Below are 12,117 nucleotides of genomic sequence, written 5' to 3'. Positions count from 1 at the left end.
CTGTTCAAAAAAATACAATTAAGTACCTTACTGGAACTCTGAATTTTGATGCTAAGTTTCAACTGTCAGTCATAGTTCAAAAAGCCGAAGCAATTTTCTTTATCACAACAAGCCAGCAGGATTACAGAATGTAAAAATATAGCGGTGTAATCTTTTCCCAAACGAAATGATCTCCTATTAAAACTGGGACTTCATTCAGAAACAGCTTTCTTTTTCAAAGGAAAGCGGCACATCTGATGAAGTAATCCGATTTGGGGGGTCAGTTCCAAATCTAATCCTAATTGAGATTCATCTCTCTTTATTTCTCCTGATTTGTTACAGAGGGAGCTGCATTACATCAAGCAGACGCTCTTCTTATTTCTTATCCAGAGCAACTTGCGTAACTTTTAAAAAGTTTTTTTTTTTGTTTACATGGCACCCATTTATATTTAGTGAGATACACACTGAAGAATTTTGCAACCTTGACTACCATCGCCCACACACACAAACACACCATCACCCCCACACACACCATTGCCCACACACACAAACACACCATCACCCACACACACACCATCACCCACACACACACCATCGCCCACACACACACACCACATGCGAGGCTCAAGATGTTTACCAGGTCCTCTCTGAGGAGACCCTGTCAGTAGATGTCTGTGGTGACAAGCACCAGGCTCAGTAAGATGGCAGCTGATTGCAATCATTTCAAGTTCAGTTCAACCTGATGTGTGCTAGACCCTGAAAGATCAGCAGTTAGAGTGTTATACCCAGCCAGCAAGCAACAACATCAGGCCTTCATACCACGATGGCCAGCAGGGTGTGGCTCATCTGACCCACTCTATTATTATATTCATCACAATCTGCCTTTAACTTATGCAAACGTTCAGACGTACCAGCAAAGTTGTTTGTTTTTTCCCCCCGGAGGGCTAAGATTAGTGGAATCACATTTCGTCGATGAAATATGGCTCTATACTATACGCAGCTACTGAAATGAGGAATTAACACAATAAGCCTGGCTCATTATGAGACCACTGTTATCACGCACTCCAGGCTGCGTTTATGTAACGGGACACAGGTGTCGAAACCGAGGCAACAGCGCTCTGCATTCCAAAAGAAGAATGTTCCAGAGACACAGTTCCTCCAGAACCCGCTGTCCACGTGGAGCCTCATAAATCAGGATGTGACACATTCTAAGGGCCAGGTGGGATTTCTAACCTGTCTAACGGTCACTCAGAAGACTCAGCAGGTTGATGAGGGTGTGATAGCTGTAGGTGATACTGCTGTCAAAGCCCATTGATTTAGCTCATTTTCTGCAGTTTTCCCATTCAAGTTACACAACAGAGGAACTTTTGCCAAGGAATTCCAAAGGAAAACACATGTGCTTACTTTACCTATTCCCTTCACCCTCTATATCTCTCTATCCCTCTTATACTCATTCTCTATCAATATCTCTGCCCTCCTTCTCACACACACGCACACACAAACAGATACGGACACACAGACACAGCACACACACAGACACACACCACACACACACACACACTTACACACAAACACACACCCAGACACACACACACACCTTTCTCTGTTTTGGTCGCAGGTGTGACTCCAGGAGCTGCTTGACGCGTCTAATGAGGATTAATGCCCTCAAATCAGCCAGCCAGACAGCGCTCCCAGCTGCTCGTTAGGGCCATTTGCAGTGAGTGGGGATAATTCATGGGGCTAGCGGAAAGGCCACTCAAAGGCGCGGTGCAGAACCAGGACACCTGTAATCATATTCCCATTGATGACCTCTCTGTGGGTAATCAAAGACAGCGCCTCCTTTCCGCGAAACCAGGGCTGATGGATGGAGCAGGATACTGGGGAGGCTCACGGTCGCTAATGCCACACACTGCAATCTGCATTTCCAATCCAGAGACCAGAAATCTCAACGAGTCCTGAATATTAAAGTCATTAATCAAATTTTTTTTTTTTTTTTTTTCCAAAAAGGGACATAAATAGGGAATAAGATATACTAGAAAAATGTGTGATGACGACATGAAATTTATCAGGGAAAATTCAACAAGAATCTTTGAGGTCATTGACATTTTACAAAAAAAAGAATTTTCTGTCAATGATTTAAGAGTTTTCTTTAGGGTGCCACAGCAGAGCCACACGGATAAAACTGAAGGTATTTTATGAAAGCAGCCTGTGGAGAGGACACCCCGTGCGCTGTAAGGTAAATCACCTGTGTGTGCATTAAGCGAACAGAACACACACTCCATCACCGTGTCCTGTACGGACACACACTCCACCACCGTGTCCTGTACAGACACACACTCCATCACCGTGTCCTGTACGGACACACACTCCACCACCGTGTCCTGCATGGACACACACTCCCTCACCGTGTCCTGTACGGACACACACTCCCTCACCGTGTCCTGTACGGACACACACTCCATCACCGTGTCCTGTACAGACACACACTCCCTCACCGTGTCCTGTACAGACACACACTCCCTCACCGTGTCCTGTACGGACACACACTCCCTCACCGTGTCCTGTACAGACACACACTCCATCACCGTGTCCTGTACAGACACACACTCCATCACCGTGTCCTGTACGGACACACACTCCCTCACCGTGTCCTGTGTGGACACACTCCATCAGTGTCCTGTACAGACACACACTCCCTCACCGTGTCCTGTACGGACACACACTCCCTCACCGTGTCCTGTACGGACACACACTCCCTCACCGTGTCCTGTACGGACACACACCTTCATAAGAGCCCGAGGATGCCGGGGTTAGGGTTAGGGTTAGGGTTAGGGTTAGAGGATGCCGGGGTCCGTGAGGTTAATTCACAGGGGCCCTCAGGGGCCTTGTTTTGGCTGCACAGTTTCATCTGAGCAGCGGTTCGGGGTCACTGCACACATCTATAAAGCCCGGAGACGTCCGCCTGCTGACACCCCTCTGCCGTCTCCTCCAGCCTTCTCCCCTCTCGGCGAAACAAACAGAAAATTCTCCCACCCCCTCCAAAGCCGACCCCTCCGCTCCGAATTGAGCTGTGACTTTGTGACAAGGACACGGGGCAGCGAGAGATTAAAACATGACCGCCAACCTTCAACTGCCGCGTCCGACTGAGCCACCTGATTATAACTGGGGTTCCAACCTCACCATGATTACACCTGGGGTTCCAGTACTGCCACCTGATTACACCTGGGATTCCAGCACTGCCACCTGATTATAACTGGGGTTCCAACCTCACCATGATTACACCTGGGGTTCCAGTACTGCCACCTGATTACACCTGGGGTTCCAACGTTCACTGTCCATCCTGATTATAACTGGGGTTCCAATACTGCCACCTGATTATAACTGGGGTTCCAACCTCACCATGATTACACCTGGGGTTCCAACCTCACCATGATTACACCTGGGGTTCCAACCTCACCATGATTACACCTGGGGTTCCAGCACTGCCACCTGATTATAACTGGGGTTCCAGCACTGCCACCTGATTATAACTGGGGTTCCAACCTCACCATGATTACACCTGGGGTTCCAGCACTGCCACCTGATTATAACTGGGGTTCCAATACTGCCACCTGATTATAACTGGGGCTCTGTCTACACAAAAGAAATAAAATAAAATGCCCACACAGCACACGCAAACGGTAAACAAACAGAAGACGGCTCATCTCGTCCTACGGATGAGCTCTTTGTTGTGGATTAGAAGAGGATACTTCCAGCACCCTGCTCTGAAACTCGTCTCTCTGAGTAATTACTGCACCCCCCTCTCTGCTGAAGCATGAGACGCTCTGTGGCGCGCGACAGCAGCGGCTCCTGCAATGCCTGACACTCAAGAGGAGCGGAGAGGCAAGCAGGAAATGAGGCCCACTGCACGTACTCCACTTCCTGGCAAAGGACCGCTCGCCATAGCGGAACAGCGCTACCATAAAACCCGGGGGGGGGGGGGGGTACTGGGTGCCCGAACACCTGCCCCTTTTGCCCCAAGTGCCCCCATGTTATAATATAATTGTGCACAATTATTTTTGTATCTTTACCATTGCTGTCATTAATCTTCATTAATACATTTACGTAAGATATGTTCTGAATAATAACTGGTTGTGGCAAAACAGTTTTTCTGGGTCGGTGTGCCCTCTTCTCTCTTTGAGCACCTGCCCCTCATGAGGCCTCTGCACAGCCAGGGCTGGAACAGACGGAAACTGTGGTGCTGAAGAGCAATCAACAGGAAACTCTGACCCAGACGGAGCGAAACAGAATCCATACACGCAGGTTCATTAGTATGATTACGGAAGGCGGCATCGCTGGGCATCGCAGCCCAGTCTTCTCTGCTCCACCGCAAGCGAATATTAAACACCTCCCGGAAACGGGCCCCTGCAGCTGGGATTCAAACTGGCAACCAGCTGAGAACTACGTATGTCAGGCAACCAAAAAATGACCTGCCTTTATGTAAAATAATTGTTCAAGGCAAAGATTTTTGTTTTTTATTTATCTTCAGTGCTCCTCAGAGCCAGTCACCATTAGGGTATCAGTAAAGTCCCAGTTCAGCCCGTGCCCTTGAATCTCCGTTGGTCACAGTGCAAATCCACTGGCAGCCCAGCCAAATCAAAGCAGCACTTCACGGTTCTACACGCCTCAGTTATTTTCCAATTTCATGCAGCCAAAAAGAAAAAAAAACATTTTAAATAAGGGAAAGGCTGTCAGCCCATTGGGCAAACAACTGCTGCCCCCAACTTATGAATGACAAGCATTTTATACATAATCACGAAGCTCCATGTATTTTTTTAGTCTGTGTAATTTGAAAGCAAGTGTCATGAAGATACTCAAGTGAAAAATGGAAACCCCTTACAGCCAGGCTCTCCACATCTTTCTGTCCCCCCCTCTCTTCCTTCCTCCCCCTCCATCCCTCGCTCCCTCCCTCACCCTTTCTCTCTCCCTTCTTCTCTCTTCCTCCCTCCCCCTCTCCATATGTCCCTCTCTCCCTCCCTCCCTCACTTCTTCCCTCCCTCCATCCATCACTCTCTCCCTCTCTCTCTCTTCCTCCCTCTCGCCGTACATAAAAGCGTATTCTCACTGTACTTCAGTGCTTCAGTGTTACCAAACAAAGAACGTGTTACAATGCACCGCATAGACCCCAGCAGTCCCTCCTTACTCTTCCCCCGCCCTTACTCTTCCCGCAGCCTACTCTCCTACCTCCCGCCTTACTCTTCCCCCCCCCTTACTCTTCCCCCCCGCCCCTACTCTCTACTCTTCCCCCTCGCCCTTACTCTTCCCCCCGCCCCTTACTCTTCCCCCCCCCCCTTACTCTTCCCCCCTGCCCCTTACTCTTCCCCCCGCCCCTTACTCTTCCCCCCCGCCCCTTACTCTTCCCCCCCCCCTTACTCTTCCCCCTCCCCCCTTCCCTCCTTCCCCCCCCTTACTCCCCCCTTACTCTTTCACCGTGTCGTTGGTGACACAGTGGTAGTTAAACGTGCCGAACATCTGAACTCCCAGGATTCCGTAAAGCAGGAGGAAGAAGAGGAGGAAGATGGAGACGCTCCAGATCTGTTCTCCCGACCGTCTGAGGAGAGAATTAGAGAGAGAGAGAGAGATGCATTCCTCAAAAACACAAACCAGGATAATCGCATCTCTTTAAACCTCCTCGTCCTGCGTGCGTTCCGTCCCATCAGAGCGCTCACTTCAGGATGTTGGTGATGCGCGTGCGCGGGAGCTCGAATCGGAAGTAGATCCGGAACGCCCGGATCATGATGAGGGCCCGGGGAATCCGCAGCATCCCCCACGGCGACATCTGGTCCACGATGTCCGCGATCTCAAACACCTGCGCGCGAGAAACGAGAGTCAAACGCCGCGCGTCGTCCAGGGAGACCGACACAGCCAGAGTCACCGGTATAAAACAGGCCTGCTTCTGTTAAAGCGGCTTTGTGTGTGGGGGAAAGCACAGAACAAATAAAGTTAAACTGAATTGAATGGATCAAAAACATGCACTCGGGCTCTTCAGAGAGACTACCCTAAGAAGACACTGGAGCACTCATAAAAAAATAAAGCATGTTAATTTAAATAAGACTGACGTTTCCATTTACCGTCTTCTTGAGACTCTAAAGAAGACGGTAAGTGGAAACGTCGCTCTTATTTAAATGAAGAACAAGGTGCTAAGTCGAAACGTCAGTCCTGTTTAAACAAACGTGTTTTATTTTGTATGAGTGCTCCAGTGTCTACTCTGGGTATTCTCTCTGAAGATCCCAGGTGTATGTTTTTGTTACATGCACTGTTCCACACTGAGAGCACCTTCTCTCGTCTATAAGCTTCGCCTGTTGCATGTGACATAGTCCCTATTTCACGAATTTACCTGCAGCACCAGAGAGACCCAGAGGAAGAAAACCATGAAGCCGTCGAACATGCACCACCGATCCTTAACATAAGGACTGTCCCCCTGAAAGAAAAGCAAGTTTCATTATCCAGAAAATAAGAGGTTAAAAGCAAAACATAACAACAATAATAACAACCTAATTCACTTTTGGAGGTCAGTCAGGTTTGAGATAAATACACACTGCCATAACTTAAACTAATTCACCCCCTGTAGGTTCATTATTGTTTCTGAAACATATCGCACCAGTCATAACGTATAATTAACCTAGAAAATACCCATTACAACAATTCAAAAAAGCGAAACTATAACATTTTGTCACTTGTTGGTAACAACTTGCAGTGAAATATTTCTTTCCCATTCAGTAATTATTTAATAGTTATTAATGATGCGCAGCAGCCAAGGTGAGGCCTGAGGACGAGGAGGTGGAATGACCATCGATCAGATCACAACGCAGGTGCTGCAGGTGATAAAGGAGACGAACGTCAGTCTTCTTTAGGGATCGCCCGCGCGCTCACAGCAGTGCCATAAACACGGCCCGATTACGCCATCGCTCTGCAGACCACTCAGAGGCCAGCGCACGAGGACAGAGTGCACAGGACAGAGTGCACATCTAATCATGCCTGAACTGGTGCGTAAGAGTACCCAGGGGCCTGACTGAGGGACCGCAAACAGAAACACAGGCTGCCTGGGGCGGGGGGGCGGGGGGGAGGGGGGCAGGGGCTCATTTCACTCCTGAGTGACCGGCGCAAAAGTGAATTCTCTCAGTGAGCACTGAACGACTGCAGGGACTGAAACCCGTTTTGCTGAATTTATACTACAACCTGCGCAGTCCTGCGCAGTTCCTCAGTACTGAATGGAGGGCATGAGCGTGCAGTGACGGGCGGCACGAAAAATGGAGATATCAAAAAAAAAAAGGTGTGTGTGTTTTTCTCCCCACTGGTGAGAATTAGTTGAAACTCGTCAGTGCAGCCAGTGCTGATACCGAGCGTGTACCTTAGACTAATAAATCGATTTTTACCATTTTCTCTATTAACCTATTTAAGTGTGCTCCTTTGCATAACACTTTTTTTTAATTGATAAAAGATTTTAGTGCATGTGAAAGCAAATCACATAGAATATTAATATGGACATAATATTAATGCTAACAGCTACACTGATGAAGTAAAAGGCAACAGGCTTAGCAGGATATTACTGTTAGGAAGTTGAACACACACGGCGTGTTCACTTGCTTGCTTAAGTAGCAAATATCCACAGTTTCTGAAGAAGAGCGTTAGCAGCAATGCACAATTTCCATAAACAGTGTGAGCAATTCTCTGTGGAGCAATGTCCCCATTTTTAGGGGGAACCCAAACAAATAAATTTGCCTAAAACCACCCAACGCCTGCTAAACAAAGGTATTTGTCACAGGGCAAGAGTGCCAGTAAGTGTATAATTCGTCCAGGTGCGTAGAACTGCTGAAATCCGTCCTGCTAGAGTGGATAAGTATCTGCGTTCATTTACTAATTACATACCGCGTTAGATTTTAAACTTTTCCCGGTGTGGAAACTGGTCTTTGTTGTTAGGTTGCGTTAGGTGTCTTTGTTTTTAGGCTGTTGGGCTTCACTTTGATTCTTAGAATTGATAGATTGCGATTTATTGCTCTATCACAAACTGTTAACCTCTGTAATCAGTGGGTTATTCGACTCAGCTTTTCAGCTGCTAATTAGGTACACTCGGAGCGACGCTAGCGTCGCTCCCTCCTAGTTTATGAGCCAGTTCCCCATTCCAGTCTGTGCTCTCCCCCCCAGAAAGCGCTTCCAGCGACGTGGCCCCCCTCGACAACGGAACCCCTCTAACCTCTGCTACCCCCCGCTGACCCCCTGTGAGAACTTCACGGTCACAGGGGGACTATGGAACTGCCAGTCTGCTACGCGCAAGGCAGACTTCATTTCCGCCTATGCCTCCCTCCAATCCCTGCAGTTCCTTGCCCTCACAGAGACCTGGATCACACCAGACAACTCTGCCACTCCTGCTGCCCTCTCATCCTCCTACTCCTTCTCCCACACCCCCCGGCGATCTGGCCGTGGTGGTGGTACTGGTCTACTGATCTCCCCCACCTGGAAATTCTCTGTTCTCCCCCTCCCTGACCTGTCCATATCCACTTTTGAATTTCATTCTGTCTCTATCACCTACCCTGCTAACCTTTATATTATTGTTATTTATCGCCCCCCGGGGCCCCTGGGAAGCTTCCTGGATGAGCTAGACACCCTGCTCAGCTCCTTCCCTGAGGACGGCACCCCGCTGATCCTCCTTGGAGATTTTAACATCCACCTAGAAGCCTCCCAGTCTGCTGCCTTTCTACCACTACTTCACTCCTTTGACCTCTCCCTACAACACTCTCCTCCAACCCACAAGGCAGGCAACCTCCTAGACCTGATCTTCCTGAGGACCTGCTCCAGCTCCAATCTTACGGTTACCCCCCTGCATACGTCTGACCATCATTTCATCTCCTTCTCCCTCCCCCTCTCTCCACACCCTCCCTCCCCCCCTCCCATCCCCACTGTCACTGTCCGCCGTAACCTCCGCTCCCTATCACCCTCTTCTCTTGCTCACAGAGTGACTGCTTCCCTCCCCACTCTTCAATCATTTTCCAAGCTCCCCACTAACTCCGCATCCTCCACCCTGACGTCATCTCTCTCCACAGCACTCGACTCCCTATGCCCCTTCGTCCCTAGGCCAGCACGTTCATCCCCTCCCAGTCCATGGATGTCTGACATCCTGCGCACCTCCAGGGCCACCCTCCGCGCTGCTGAGAGGAAGTGGGCCAAATCCAGGGACCCATCTGACCTCTCAGCCTATCAGTCTCTCCTGAAAGAGTTCTCTTCTTCTGTCACTGCCGCTAAGGCAAAATTCTACCAAACCAAAATTCATAACTCCATTTCTAACCCTCGTCAACTTTTCTCTATTTTCTCTTCTCTCCTCAGCGTGCCACCTCCCCCACCCCAGTCTTCCTTCACTGCAGATGACTTTGCAGCATTCTTTGATGAAAAGATTGCAGACATCCGCAGCTCCTTTGCCCCCTCTGCGTCCTCCGCCCCCTCTGCGTCCTCCGCCCCCTCTGCGTCCTCCGCCCCCTCTGCGTCCTCCGCCCCCTGTTTCTCCACATTTTCTCTCCTCTCAGACACTGAAGTCTCCCAGCTTCTGCTCACCCACCGCCCTACCACCTGCGCCCTCGACCCTATCCCCTCATCTCTCCTTCAAACAATCACACCAGACATCCTCCCTTTGTCGCCTCCCTCGTGAACTCATCCCTATCTTCTGGATGTTTCCCCTCATCCTTCAAGAAGGCCCACATCACCCCGCTGCTGAAGAAACCCACACTAGATCCTTCAGTCATTCAGAACTACCGCCCAGTATCTCTCCTCCCTTTCCTATCCAAAACACTCGAACGTGCTGCATCTAACCAGCTCTCTGCTTTCTTCTCTGAGAACAACCTGCTTGATCCCCACCAGTCTGGCTTCAGGCCTGGCCACTCGACTGAGACTGCACTCCTCTCGGTCAGTGAGTCACTCCATGCCGCACGAGCAGCCTCCCTCTCCTCTGTCCTGATTCTTCTAGACCTCTCCGCTGCATTTGACACTGTGGACCACTCTACCCTCCTGTCCTCCCTGGCAGCATCAGGGATCCGCGGCACAGTTCTTGACTGGATTGAGTCCTACCTCTCTGACCGCTCCTTCCAGGTTGCCTGGGCGGGTAAGGTATCACCACCCTGTCCCCTCACTACCGGAGTCCCCCAGGGCTCAGTCCTTGGTCCCCTTCTCTTCTCCATGTACACCAGATCCCTTGGCCCTGTAATATCTGCCCATGGATTGTCCTATCATTCCTATGCCGACGACACGCAACTCTTTCTCTCCTTCTCCCCATCGGACACACAGGTCCCCGCCCGCATCTCCGCTTGCCTGAGGGACATACAGAGCTGGATGGACAATCACCACCTGAAGCTCAACCCGGGAAAGACGGAGCTAATCTTTATTCCTGCTCTATCCTCTCCCCTCCTCGACTTTTCCATTTCCTTAGGGGACACCGTAGTGACATCATCACCCTGCGCCAAGAATCTCGGAGTGATGATGGACAACAGGCTGTCCCTCTCCAACAACATTGCAGCAGTAACCCGGGCATGCAGATTTTTCCTATATAACATCCGCAGAATCCGCCCCTTTCTCACCACCTACTCAACCCAGCTCCTGGTCCAAGCAATGGTTCTATCCCGCCTGGACTACTGCAACTCTCTTCTGGCTGGACTACCGGCATCTGCCACCAGACCCCTGCAGCTCATCCAGAATGCTGCGGCTCGTCTGGTCTTCAACCTCCCAGACACTCCCACGTAACTCCCCTGCTCACTACCCTCCACTGGCTGCCTGTTATAGCTCGCATCAAATTCAAAACATTGGTTCTAGCATACCAGGCAGTCAAGGGATCAGCCCCAGCATACCTTCACAAGATTTTCAAACCCTACATGCCAGCCAGATCCCTCCGTTCTGCTACCTCAGGACGCCTAGCACCTCCCCCTCTTCGCACCTGCACTTCCAGAACACGTCTCCTGTCTGTTCTGGCCCCACGATGGTGGAATGACCTCCCTGTGGAGGTCAGAACAGCTGAGACTGTGAACAATTTCAAACGACGACTGAAGACCCACCTCTTCAGGCTGCACCTCTCCCCATCCCTCCCTTCCCCCCTGTAAATGACTAAACTTAGGGGTGTAACTAGGCAGCTGTTTAATAGGTGACTTAGTTGATGCGCCAGTCTTAACGACTACTTGTATTTTTATTTATTTTTATTTTTCCATAGATTGCGTTGTTGCCATTCTTGTTGTTAGTGTTAATCAGTTTAACCACCAGGGTCCAAGTTGAACTATGCGGTTGTTCCCTGTACTTGGACCGGTACTTCTCTCTAGGGGTTTCGTCATACTTGTTCCTGGTTATGGATATACACTTTGTTGTACGTCGCTCTGGATAAGAGCGTCTGCCAAATGCCTGTAATGTAATGTAATGTAATGCCAAGGAAGCGCGAGTCCTTTTCCAGCACCCTACATTAGTACAGGCACTGCGAGATTGATGAACGTGAAAGAGTTCCTCCATTTTAACTGCAGAGCAGCCGGCAGGCAAAGCATTCTGGGATTGAGCTGCAGAGTCGTATTGTATACACGCTCTGACTAGCTCTGCGCTAGCTTTAACTGCTGCATTAACACTTAGCAACAAACCCCTGCAACAGCCACATACTATATACCTGGCCAAGTTAGCTTTCACCTCAGCTGTAGCCTGCTTAACCCATTTTATTTGCTGTATGCTACTTTACACCGGGCAGGCCAGTGGAGGATGGGCTCCCCCTCTATAGCCAGGTTCCTCTCGAGATTTCTTCCCATTGGGGAGTTTTTGCTCACCACTGTTTGAGGGTTTCATCCCCACTGGGAGTTTTTACCTTATGTACTTGCTATTTGGGGGTTCAGGCCTGGTGTTTGCTCTGTTTGCTTTGTACCTTGCCTTGCTACTCTGTAAAGTGTCTTTGTGACAGTTCTCAGTAAAAAGCATTACACAGACAGACAGAACAGGAAAATATGGCAGCTCTTCTAAAAAAATAGTCTCTGGTTGTTGGCCCTAAATTTACAGCCACATACATGTCTCCTGTGTCATCAGATATGTTAAGTTTAACTACAATTTTGCAGTCCTTGATAAATAGTTTTTAATAGAGAAGAAGCGGCACAA

General features: G+C 49.5%; 1 protein-coding gene across 1 annotated transcript in view; it reads right to left on the bottom strand.

Moving 5' to 3' along the window:
• nalcn (sodium leak channel, non-selective) overlaps positions 1 to 12,117 on the bottom strand; it is a 197,398-nt gene that overhangs the window by 111,890 nt on the left and 73,391 nt on the right. The window contains exons 6-8 of the mRNA XM_064311109.1: positions 6,356 to 6,439; positions 5,688 to 5,827; positions 5,441 to 5,569 (exon numbers count right to left, since the gene is read on the bottom strand). Coding sequence (XP_064167179.1) covers positions 5,441 to 5,569; positions 5,688 to 5,827; positions 6,356 to 6,439 — 353 coding nt within the window. The remainder of the gene's footprint in view (positions 1 to 5,440; positions 5,570 to 5,687; positions 5,828 to 6,355; positions 6,440 to 12,117) is intronic.

This window comes from Anguilla rostrata, chromosome 15 (genome assembly GCF_018555375.3).
Source record: "Anguilla rostrata isolate EN2019 chromosome 15, ASM1855537v3, whole genome shotgun sequence".
Lineage (NCBI taxonomy): Eukaryota > Metazoa > Chordata > Actinopteri > Anguilliformes > Anguillidae > Anguilla > Anguilla rostrata.
This window is presented reverse-complemented; position numbering and strand designations above follow the sequence as displayed.